The sequence below is a fragment of the Tauraco erythrolophus genome, chromosome 16, assembly GCF_009769465.1.
Source record: "Tauraco erythrolophus isolate bTauEry1 chromosome 16, bTauEry1.pri, whole genome shotgun sequence".
Classification (NCBI taxonomy): domain Eukaryota; kingdom Metazoa; phylum Chordata; class Aves; order Musophagiformes; family Musophagidae; genus Tauraco; species Tauraco erythrolophus.
Genome location: NC_141480.1, coordinates 9,387,437 through 9,400,289, shown reverse-complemented (window position 1 = coordinate 9,400,289; position 12,853 = coordinate 9,387,437). Strand labels below are relative to the sequence as shown.

At 40.9% G+C, this 12,853-nt stretch overlaps 1 protein-coding gene across 17 annotated transcripts in view; it reads left to right on the top strand.

Annotated features, from left to right (window-relative positions):
• EBF1 (EBF transcription factor 1) overlaps positions 1–12,853 on the top strand; it is a 279,869-nt gene that overhangs the window by 174,907 nt on the left and 92,109 nt on the right. For 11 of the 17 annotated variants that reach the window (XM_086621793.1, XM_086621790.1, XM_086621782.1 and 8 more), the window contains exons 7-8: positions 2,461–2,542; positions 10,457–10,598. In XM_086621793.1, the coding sequence (XP_086477919.1) occupies positions 2,461–2,542; positions 10,457–10,598 (224 nt within the window). The remainder of the gene's footprint in view (positions 1–2,460; positions 2,543–10,456; positions 10,599–12,853) is intronic. The other 6 variants (XM_086621785.1, XM_086621791.1, XM_086621784.1 and 3 more) reach the window with 1 other exon arrangement.

Sequence of the window (12,853 nt, the reverse complement as noted above, 5' to 3'; positions counted from 1 at the left end):
GTGAAACTTCTGTAGAATTTGAGGAGATAGCACAGTGCGAATGGAGTTACAAACTTTGGGTTAGAGATTGCAGACCTCAAAAGCCAACTCTTGTATTTCATAGTGATTTTCCAAGCCTCTGAGCTGACACGAGCTCAGACTTTGTAAGGGAAGGGAAAGCCCAGTGTTTCTCTGGAGGGTTTCACGAAGAGCTTTCCATCTTTTTTGGGGCCAATGAGTCAACCCAAGAACCCCCATTGCCCAGTGCTCATGCATGCTGTGCAAAGCCAGACCAGGAAGGTGCTTCCCATGTTTGTGTGGCTGATGCTGTCTTTCAGCGCAGATATTTTTAACTATTCCATGTCCCGCCTCCACCTGGGGCCAAGGTGTTGCTCCAGGGCTGTGGCAGACTGGGCGGGCAGCTGCTGGGCTTGGTGCTTGGAGAAGCTGCCAGAAATCCCCTGGCAAACCTGGGACAGTGCCAACTTCTCCCCAAAGAGCAAGTGGCTCTCAGAGGTTTCGCCACATAAGGGCCTGTTCGAGGCCGTAGGCACCAGCTGACAGGGTGTCTTTGCCTCCCAACAGATGGCCGGGCTTTTTATTTCAGCAAGCAATCTCACGCAGAGGGGTGGTCTCTGGATCCTGCCAGCATTTCGCATGACAGAGCCAGCTTAGGGCAAGAGGGATCTGGTGTCCGTGCCCTTGATAGCTCGAGAGCTAAATGACGAGCTGTCGACAGGAAAGCTATCATCTGAAGTGTAAGATCCTGAACTCGCCCCGCTCTTCGTTTTTCTTTGGTGGAATTAATGCCCTATTTGCTTGTCTCTCAAAATCCATTCTGGCACGAGTACAAACCCTCGCCTGGTGGCAAGCAGTTGTCTGGATTCGAGATGCCAAGATTTGTGCTGACAGCTCCTTCTACACAATCTGAGTCGGGCTGTCACAGCTGGCCATTAGAGGCTTAAAAAGACACACACACGTACAGCAAATGGCACCAACTCTTCGTTATGGAATATCGGAACCTGCTTGATGAGAAAACGCAATGGTGTACGCTGCTCTTTATTTTAGTGTCTCCAAACCCCTGTTGAAGTGTGGCAGCCATTTATTTCATGTTGATTGCTTGCTCTTATTTAGGAGAACAGGTCTAGAAGGGACTTCCTGGGTCAGGAGATCCAGTCCTTGATAATCCCAAGCATCATATTTTATAGTCCTCATTACCTTATTTTTCTTTAATGAAAACAGTCCCTTGTCGTTTCAATTTGTCCTTGCAGCCATTTGCCTAGTATGATTCTTTTGGCATGGAGGAACAAGCACCAAAACATGCCTTGTTGAGAGGGCGGCATCACAACTGGAGCTGGGCAAAAAATTCTGCTCATCAAAAAGGGATTTTCTGAAGCTGTTTACCCTGCACTTTTGCCTTTTTTGGTGGCAGTGTGTGCAAATTCTGCTGACTTAGCATTCAGTTTGGGTGCTAAAACATGGATGCTTGCAAAAGTTAACTTTCTGAGCTAAAGTAAAACCAGATCAAACAATTCCCTACTTCGCTTTTGTGTAAGGAAACAGGTCAGATTAGCTCTGCTTAGTCAACTGATGGTTATTGCAAGTGTAATGCTACTCCGTCTGGTTGCACTAGGTTTTAAACTTGCTGTAGGATTAAATTTTGCGTGGCTGAGCTTTAGTAGACCTTAGTCTGTAGTTTATTTTGGACAAAAGGTTGATAAACTTTGGCTCTCAGGGCGGAAGCCTGGAATCTGAGACCAACTATTATTCATTGACTTGTCTTTATGAGTTTACAGTCCACTGATGCATAACACTGAAGGAAATATTTTCAGTGAAATGTTTGCTTTTTTCTTTGGCTTTGTAAAATGCAATGTCTTTTCTTAGAGATATATGTCAGGGTCATATAGCTACTTCAGTTCACTTCCAGTGAACAGGAAATAGACTGCATTGAAAATATTTCGTTTCTCCATGAAGTCAGTCTTTTAACCAAGACTCCCCCCTTTTCTCAGGGTTTTGGTCTCCCACTAACCACTATTTGAACATTAATTTTATGCACAAACTGGGTTTAATTGTGGAAGGGAGATTTCAGCTGTTTGGAACATTTTCAGTATTTTTGTATTAAATCAAAATTTGCACACGACAGCGAACTTGTAAAACAAAACCCCGTTTATACATAAGGGAATTTTCTTGGCTGGCGTTTTTCTGTCCCCTTTTTCTGTGCTTAAATATTTGCCTCTTACTTCCTTGCTGCTATGGATGGCACAGCGAAGCTGTCATGCTTAAATGTTTAGGATGTACTTACACGTTTTGCAGGATTGGAGCCTATTCAAGCTCTTCTTCTTTGAATGGTCAGTGGGATGATTTGTCTGAATTGGGAATACTAATGTAAATAAGGCCTTGTTGGACCAAATGTGCAGATGTTACATAGTGCTACTACGCACTGTTTATAAGATGTTAATGTCCATTTGTCTTTCTCCACAGGTTCTTCTTGAAATTTTTCCTCAAATGTAACCAAAATTGCCTAAAAAATGCAGGAAACCCTCGAGACATGCGTCGATTCCAGGTCAGTTGGACACGCTTCCTCCTTTAAAAATCAGCAGCTGTTAGGGATAGAAGTACTTTGACCCGAACTAACCTAGTAATTCACTGGAAGATGCTAAAAACGTAAGGTCACAGAATATTGCCTGAGGAATTTTTGCCACAACAGAATTGGCAGGAAGTAGTTGGGTTTTCTTGCTCTGGACAAGAGAACTCTTGAAGGTAATGTCATCTCCAAGGGAAGTGGAAGCATGAAAAGGAAAAATCAAAATGACCTACTGTTATTTTAGGTTATGGGGCTACTCTGCTCTAAGATATTCTCTTCTGCTTGGGGAACTATTCGCCTTCATGTAAACACTAAGTGAACACCGTGTTTATTGAAAGGGGCAGAAGAGGATATAAGAGTGATTAAAAAAATTATGCTCATGACTACACTTAAGCAGTTATTCTTCAGCAGCCTTAAAGACTCATAAACGTGCATCAATGGGATGAAAGTCTGTCCGTGTAGTCTGCACTTGGAAAAAACTACCATTAAGTGTATTTTTATTGAGATATTTTTGGCTGGTATTTCCCCACTGTTGCAGCGCGTAGCAGTGGGGCTTGGGAACTGTAGTATCAACACAGCTTCAGATGGCCAGGCACATTTTTCTATGCTACACCTATGTCCATGCCTACTTTTGGGATCAAGTACAGCACTGTCTCTTGGGAAGATGGTCTGCACTTGCTTTCCTCAGTGCTGGCAGCGGGGTGGTGTGGTGGCAATGCTGAGAAATAGTTGCTTCAACACCTCTATTGAAGATGTGGTCCTTTGACAATGCCAATAATGCTTTACCTGAGTCTATGCTGACTAAAAACACGGGGTAGAGATCCAAAGGACCTTCTCTTTTGATGAGAGGAGTGTGTATGGCTCAGGGAGAAAAATGATAGAGTCTGTCAGTGGGGGTTTGCCTCAGGGTTCTGAGGAAGAAATAGGAGATTTGTCCTATAGACTACATGGGTCTCTGGAGGAAGACAACTCCAGAAGATGGCTGCTTTCTGCACTAGCTGAAGACCTTATTTGCTTCTTTTCCAGCATTGTCACACTTAAAGAAAAGTGCTAAATGCTATGTAAATGGCAATATTATTTATATGTAGAACATATGTCTTTTGTTGAACTGCTTAATTGCAACAACGCTGGAAGGCAAGAGGGTGTTATTTACCCCTCTGAGCATAGAAGTGCAGAAGTGAGGAGCTGTGGCCACAGGGATTAAATTAATCAGTATAAGAGCTAGCATTAGCATGGCAGAGCCCTCGGCTTCTCACCTCACACTCCACCCTCCGTCACATTTCTCCTGTGATTCGAGAGGGCGTTATCACTGGAGGAGAAAGCGGAGAAAGGACTCTCACCAGCACAGGGATTTAGGCCAAGCAGTCACCCCTGGGGCCTGTCAGAGCTTGCCTCACAACATGTACACTCTGCTGGTTTGTGCTCGGCCGGGCTCGAGGCTGATTTTCATATGGTAATGCCTGTGCGTGTTCTCTCAGAACAGCAATCAGGAGCCTCTGTCGGCGAGTAGGTAGGACATAGGAAAGGTTGTTGATCTCTTGACTCGTAAAGACATTCTGTCATACAAACCCAGCTTCACAGCAGTTGAGCTTTCCGTGTGTAAACAGAGACTGCTTAATTACACAGGTCATGTCAATTAGTGTGACCTTAGCATTTTCAAGAAATTAATCACTTTCAGCGGAGCGAACCACTCATAGTATAATACAGGGTGGTATTGAAGCTTGCAGCATTCTGCTAAGTGCCCAGGCTTATTGTTTTACAATAGCTGCTTTTGTTTCAGTTATTTTCTTTTTTTTTTTAATTTTGAACTTGTTGCTCTTTTAGCAATAGACTTCTTAAAATAAAACTGCCGGAGTCTACTTAGTCTAGGCTTCATTTATCATTTCTTAGGATGAAAAGGACCAAGCATACATATCTCAATGATATGATGCACTTAGATGTTTGAGACAACACTGTATAGGAACCAAGTGAAATCTGGGCCCCTGTGAAGTCAGTGCTATCAGCTGCCTTTGAAATATTGCCAGTGACTTACAAGGTCTCTAATAGTTATGTCAAAGTTCTGATTAAAAACCATGAGAGTAAGGTATTTTCAGATACTTTTTCAACAGTAGCATACTCTTTTTACACACACACACACACAAAAAGAGATTTTCCCATCCTTTACTTCATTCCCCTATCTGTGCTGGACTGTTAAGCTGCCCAGAGATTTGTCCATCTTTTGACCATGCTCTCTCATTCATCAGTCCCCAAAAGTTGCTAAGAGTTGTTAGAACACAGATTATGGTTTTGGTGGGAGAAACAGCAAAGGGCCAAGGACACAAACCTTGCACTATCTAAGGACTGGCCCTGCAGAAAATTTCCTTTCTTAGTAGTTTTCGGTTTGTTTTGGTTTGTTTTGGTTTATTTTGTTTTTTCTTGCAGCAGGGAATTATCTGATTATAGTATAAGAGAGATTAAGAAAGTATGGGGAAGAGGCAGGGTGAGTGTTGATTCAGGTGACCTGAGTGTGAAACTTCATTCAGACTCACATATGAAAACTAATTAGGAAGTTCAATCCTGAACTCTGCGTGGAAATGTAGTAGAGTGATAAGCCTGACATAAAAGCATTTGTGGGCCTGGAAGGAAATACATTTCTCTGCATGTCTGAGATGTCCAGGCATGTGACAACTGGAGTGGTGTCGAGTGCCAGCAAAAGTGTATGCTGGAGCAGTGCTGGCCCTGGCTGTGTTAGTTGTCTCTGTTAGCAGGAGGAAGGCAGAAAGGAGAAGTCAAGTACTATGCAGAGACTCACGACAGTTGAGTTGAGTTTTTAACTGTGCTACAGACTCCCTGCTTGTCCTTGAGAAAATAATTTAATCTCTGTATTTCATCAGCCCAATTGCACAAAGCATTTGGTGATATCATATATTGTCACCTTTGTCCAACCTTGCCTTTTTATTCCAGAAACCCCATGGAGCAGGTGCTCAGTCTGGTTTTACACTCTTCATCACAATAAGTCACCAGCCTTGGTGGGAAGGACTGTAGTGCCCCAATTAGTGGTAATAATAATAATGCTAAGTAGATGGTGTCATGGGTGAACTCTGCCCAGATTTTATTTTTCAGCACTAAAAACTCATTCATACAACCTAAACAGTTTTGGATGTTATTGTAATTAATGAAATCCAGGTGCCCTAGTTATCTTGTTCTTGTTTTAGCACAAGTTTTTTTGCTTGCAAACTGACACTTGTCAAGTTTTAATTTAGGGGAAACTTTTCAGACTGAGTCACTGCATAAAGCCCCAAACATTCATTTATTATGAAAACCTTGAAAGTCACTTAGAAATTGCCGTGTTGTTTGATTCTGTTACCACAACCTCTTCCTCAGCTTAGGCTGCTAGTTCGCCTCCATGGGATGCTGCCACTCATGTTTGAATTGAAGCCACTTGTGTCTTATTGCAAATTTGCATAAGAGACAGAGATGATGCTTCATGAATCCCAGATAATGGAATTTGGACATGCAAGGCTCCATCCCCAGAGAAGGGAAAGGAGAAAAAGAAAAAAAAGGCTGAAAAATAGCAGTGAGAGCTGTGGCCCAGTTCAACAAGGTAATTAAGCACCCGGCCTGTCCTTGAGCACGTGAGCAAAATTACTGAATGTATTGTACTTACGTGCTTTAAGTTAGGCACCTTTTTAAGTGTCTTGTTAAATCGAGAGTGGTTTTTAGTTACTAGAATAAAGAAGTCAACACATTGGAGGAAGAGGTCACCGAGTGGTGATGAAAATAAAGATTCTGCTCAAGCCATTTCTGCGTAGCTTTCAGAAGAACAGCAAACACTGGATTACAGGTTTAACACTTCAAACCTGGAGATCATCTTAATCAGGTTTTCTCTGCCTTTGCCACTGGATGTTGGGGACGTCACAAAAATATCAGATCCTCCACCATACATCGGAGAAAATTGAAAGCACAAGGAACATGCTATGTCTTAATCAGTTAGCAAAGCTTAATGGGCTGTGGTTAAAAATGAGGAGTCATGCAATGCTTAATTTTGACATATTAGGTGAGGTACTATAACAAATAAACAGGCTGAGTGCTAAACGTGGATAAATAGCTTGATCTCCAGGCTCCTGGTCTCTGAATACTTTTTTTTTTTTCTAACTAAGCTCCCAAGTATTCACAAACTGAACTATTTAATGGCAGGCAGAATAATTGACAGAGACATGATACGTTAATGCAGTTGATAGTGCCAACTTCATTGAAGAAAGTTGTAAACCCGTGTGTTTCTTTCATACCTCTGTCTCCCCTGGTGTTGATACAGGATTTAAATTCAAAATCTATGAAGGGCTAAAGCTAAAGCTCAAAATCATTTTCCGTGTTTGCCTGTCCCAAATTAAAACTGTGTTTTGTTGACAAAATTTGGAAAGGTTTGAGATTTGGCAGGCCTGGTTGTCCCTGTGCTTACATTAATGTGTCAGCACCTCATTAATCATTTATTAAACTGTAGTGTGCCTTTCCCTCTTGCTATGGCCTGTGTTTTAGGATGCCTCAGTGCCCATTCCACATATACTTTGGCTCTCCCCTCCCCCTAATTTTATGATTTCTCCACAAATTAGTTTTAGCATGTGCTTTAACTTGAACATATCCCAGTCATTTCAAAATCAAAATGAGGAGAGTGTAGTATTTTTTTAGATTAAAAAATATGAGTAGAACTTGTAAGTATGTAAGTGCTTCATAGCGATCCAAGTATGTAACTGTGGCACACAATATTCAAGGTGTATTTTTTCTCTGTTAGTGATTAGGGACATTAATATTTTGTTAGTGCAGTGTATGTTCAGTATTCCTGTAGTAACGAGATTTTACATTTAGAGAATTGAGCAGTAAGCGTGTGCTGCTTCTTACAGGTGCACTATGAATAATGATTTTTTTTTTTTCAGACAGATACATAAGAGTAACCACTGTTTTTTTTCTACGTTTCCTGAGACTGGAAACAGTTTCTCTTGGGGATTCCTTTTATAGTTGCTTCTGCTAACGACACTGAAGAACCACACCAATGTGGTCTCTTTGTAGTAAATCAAACCCTCTGTTCAGGAGGTAGGTAGGAAGACACTGTTAAGTAATTCAAAATATGTTGCATCAACAGTTTCGGAAACCTGAGGGGGGAAAAATTAAATGTGGATTTACTGACATAAAACTGATCTCACTAGAATTGTTTCCTTGAGTTCTTCCCTAGAAAGGTGCGCATATATTGACAGCTACTTACATACATGATTTTCACAGGTTTGAGATCTACCTTGCTGTTACCGCTCTTGACCCATTATTTTTTTGGAATCCTATTTCTAGAAACATTCAAAAGTTTGGGTTTCAGCACAGAATTGATCAGCTTCAGTGTGAAACCTGTGTGTACCTATACGGTTTTAGGATTGGGGAAAATATTTTATGTTGTAGCCATTGTTCTTAATTGTAATAGTGTTAATTTTCGTATGCATCGGAGCAGACTCATAAAAGAAGATGAAGAGCTGGCATAAATCATGGAGCTGTGACAGGCAATGCCAGCTAAGGATTTGGCTCAAAATCCCAGTTGCAAAGAATTTACAGTGGTTGCAAGTGCACAAATAAGATTGCAAACCCTGAGCCACTTACTCTAAGATCATATTTTATTGAAAATATCATAAACTTTATTCTATCCCTCAGGAATGCAGTGGATAAATTACTTTTGAAATCCCTTTTGGAATTTTATATATAGGGCTTGGTTGGTTTTTTTTTTCCCCTTAGTTTGATTTCAGAAAAACTTACCTATAGAGTTTGGTGCTTTCTTTTTCCCAAATTTCCATCTGTAAGAGCTCTTGAATCATTTATTCTGTATTTTAATATCTTTCACTTAAAACACACACAAAAATCTATTGCCTGGAATGCCACTCTGAGGGATGGTTTTAGGATCCTTTAGATGTAAACTATTCTCTTTTGTATTCCTCTTTTTAAAGACAAAGACTTCATGATCAGCTATGAGTCGTTTAGCAGCTTTGTTTACTTTATATTTTTGAGCATTTTAATCGATGACCAGAAATAGGTGGAAAATTTTTTCTTTAACTTTTTTTTTTCTCAAATCCAATTCAAGTGATGAAATTGAATTGTAGTAAGCGATCCTTTAAGTGTCCCCATTTGACCAACTTTGAGAGGCAGCAGCTTCCTGAGAGAGTTGAAGCAATGTTTGCCAATCCTTGTAAAGCATTTCACCTCTTCAGAGGCTAAAGCCTCTCAAAACCAAGAACAATTAAAGCGAGAGCCTTTCAGAGCGACTGGGGAATTCAGCAAAATAAATCAGAAATCCTCTGCCTTGGCTCTGGAGGCTTGCCTCATTATAAGAGCAGATCTATTAGCCCCCTTGCCATTGTCTTTCATTTCTCAAGTGAGGTGATTCTAATTAAATTAATCTGCATGTCAATCTATCGGTGATCAATCAAAAGGGCTGAGGTCCCCCTTTGCGGCAGTGTGCTTGCGGCTGACAGGGGCTGATAATGGAGGAAGAAATAAACTGTCGAGCAAAGTTAATTAGTCAACATAATAGGTGGATTAAACAGGAGCTGCTGATTGCTGTTTCACATGTCGAAGCATGAGGTGGGAGCTGAAACTGCAATTAACAGACAATTATTATATTTGGTTGTAAGAGGTCGCATGAATAAACATATCTCTGTGGGTTTCAATTTTTAATCCCTTTCCCTGTTTAATGTAAGGAGAAGTGTAGGTCATTTCTTCTTATTGTTTTAGTTGAAGTTCTCGAAGGCGACGTGTGCTCCTTGCAAACCAGCGCCGGCTTTTGACTGGAGTAAAATCCTGGGAATGCCGTACTTTGTTGTGAAAAGGCTGTGGGTGGGGGCAGCTAAATGAAAGCCAGGGAGGCTATGAGGTCACTTGCTCTGAGTGGGGTGGGAGGAAACCTGGTGTGACGAGCTCGCAGCTCTGCTGGGGACTTGCCCCATGCATCCTCCCATTTCCTCTGTGATGGTTTGTGGCTCAGGTAACTTCAGCTTGAACAGGGATTTCCTATAGTGTGGTGCCTGCTGAGCCTCAAGGTTGAGAGGTCCCTCTGGACACCTCTGAGCAGTTGGGTCTTCTACTCTGGACCCAACACTTACCTGTTTGTCCCCTCTGGGTTGGCTCCTCTCCTGCTCTGGGCTGCTCTGGGGAGCAGAAGTGTCGGATCCTGCCTCCAGGGCAGTGCTTCTCACCAAATCCCAGGTGTTGACACTGAGATAAGTTGAGAAATACAAATAATTCTAAGGCTGGATGAATAGGGTTGTGTTCTCCAGATCAAGACCCCACTGTCAAGCATGCATGTGTACACAAACATACCTATACCTACTCCCTAAGATAGAACTCATGAGAAATTTGAGCAAGTCCAACAACCTGTAGTTGACTGTACCAAGGGGAGAGTGGTAGAGAAGGGTGGGGGGAAGGCATGCAACAGCTCTCAGTACAACTTCACAAAATACACTTTTGTTTTCTTTTATTCTGAATCGATTCTCATTTGCAGTGTCAACAGCTCTATCTACTTGAGCATGGAAACTGAAGGATAATTTAGGGTGAAACACAGCTGCCCTTGTATATAGGGGAAAAAATACTTAATAAAGATCCTCTTGTTAAAACGATGGTTAACAGTGTGGTGTCTGCCATGCAGCTACAAACTCTGCAATTTGACTTAAAACTGCATCAAAAGCTTTCAATGCCAAAGACCCACTCATCAATAGCGTCTCTTGTTAGATTTGTACAGCATAAGCACCAGTTATTATGTGAAATAGCTATGCAATTTTCTGCAGCTCCCAGCTGTTATTTATTTAACTGAGTTTATTACGCTCTGTGCTTCTTAAAAAACATACACATATATCCAAATTCTCCTCCTTTTTGCTCTTGTGCGTGCAGGTTGTGGTGTCTACAACAGTCAATGTTGATGGCCATGTGTTGGCAGTGTCGGACAATATGTTTGTACACAACAATTCCAAGCATGGGCGGAGAGCTCGAAGACTTGATCCCTCGGAAGGTACGCCTTCTTATCTGGAACATGGTAGGCATATCATTTTCATTGGTTGGCATTGCTACTTTAAATGTGGATTTATTTGGTTTGTGTCTCTGACTACTGATTTCAAATTGTCCTGTAACAGTTTATATGCCATTCTATGATTCTATGGTACCTTTGGGACTGGATATTTTAAAGACACTGTCCTCCAGACCAAAGAGGGGGGTTTTCAAGTAGGTCGACCCTAAATGTAGTGAAATGACAAACCAGTAAACAAATATGGGTGCAGAGTCTGTCCCATGTGTCAGTGAAGTGTGGTGATTTCTTTTTTTTTTCTTGATTGCATCTATTCGGCACCAAAAATTGCAGTCTGATCTTTTCCAAATTGCCTTGATTTTTGATGGTGCGTTTAAAGGATGTTGCATATTTTCCAAAGTGCTCAGCACCCAAATTTCAGATTGGATTTCTTCTATCTATGGAGTGCTGAGCTCTCTAGGAGATCCAGCTGTTCTTTTGAATTACCCTAAATGAAAGCAGAGCCCTTTTGGAAATCCATCTGCTTACTCAAGCCATGGACGAATGTTCTCTTCTGACTCGAGCTGTGCCAGCTGAGGAAGTTGCTCTTTTCTGCATGCAACAGCTGCCTGTCTCTCCTCCTGCTACAGGCTATTGTCCACCGCGGACAAGCCAGCTAAGATGGTTGTCTGATTGTTCCCTAGACTCCTTCAGTCCAAAGAAGTTAATTTGAGTTAAACTGTTTAAATAATAAGTCTTTGTCAATCTAGCTTATTTTGCTGAAATGATAGAAGGAGAATTAGTGCAAGGCAATTTGTCTGGCTTTTCTGAAAAGACAGTGAACCCCAGCAAAGGTGGGATGGGGGCTCATGGCTGCAAGTAGCCTAGGGAACAGTAATCTTTTCCGTAAGATCAGGTCCTGGAAGAGAACATCTGCTGGTGACTGTAGGTGCTTAAAATGGGAGTTGTTGAGTGCAAATGTACTTTGAAAAATCTGGATTTGATTAATGTTTTGTTTTGCTTTTTGTCCTCAAAGCTGATGACTACTACTGAAAAACAAAACAAAAACAGAGGGCATTTCACTTCCCTCTCTCTGTTCCAACTTGGTAGAATAGCTCTTTGTCTTCAAAGCTGTTTGTAATCCTGAATTCAATAGGTGCTTGCTCCCTCTAAGAGATGTGTACCCTCAGCTTCCATTGAACTAGTTGAGTGTAGAAGGCACCAGTCCTCTACTCTGGTTTGTTTCACAAATATTTGCCTAGGAGCTGATGAATAATTAAATAGATTTTTCCAAAGAGTTTGAAGAAACCAGATAAAATTTTCTCTGGGAAAGCGAATGCCACTCAGAAAAATGTTAACTAGATATGTTAAAAGAAATTATTAATACTGAGAAATGGGCAAATGTGTGGGTTTCTACTACTCAGTGGACTCCTGTGGAAATAGCTTTCTATTCTGTGTATGCTTTCAGGCATCAATCCTGCAAGCACTTATGCATATATTTAAGATTGTGTGCACATATGGTCCTGTTGGGATCAATGAGGCTTCTTGTGTCAGTAAAGTCGAGGGTATTGATAAGTGTTTGCAGAATCGGGTCTGTAGTTCACACTTACTAACCTAAAATTCTTAGCTCAGCAGCGTTTCTCATTATATAAACATAACTTACATCTGTATTTATTTAGCTCTAACTTTTTATGTAGGCTATGAGCCATTTTGAGCCATAATTCATGCTATAGAATTTTTTTTCGTCCTGCCAACAACCTAATTTAATAAACAAACCACTGTCATAATTTTTGCTGAATTTTTGTAAGGAATGTGTGAACTCTGTCTTTATTAATTAGCAGAAGGCAGAACATTACAAAAAGGAAACTTCTCTCTTCTGTTCAACTTTGTAATCTTTCCATTAAGTCTAGTCTTTCAAAAACACACTCTTATTCTTTATTCATATGCCTACTAAAGTAGATGCCAACTTTCTTTCTTTTTTTTTTTTTTTTTTTTCCCCCATTGCAGTATTCTCAGTACATGCTTTTGGTCAAGGCAATACTTACTTTCTCATACTTAAATGTTCTTATTCCCATGCACATTGTAATAGCATCTCCTTTTACAGCCATCGTTCCCACTCCTACTATCTGAGGGATTCTGTTAGCAGAAAGAAACAGAAAAAGATAATGCTATGCTTACATATCTACACAAACCCTAGTTACTGTGCTAACATTAAACATCAACATCTGCAAAATACCTCCATGTGCACATTTTGTGGGAAAGGTGATTTTTCTAATCTATTTTCTCAG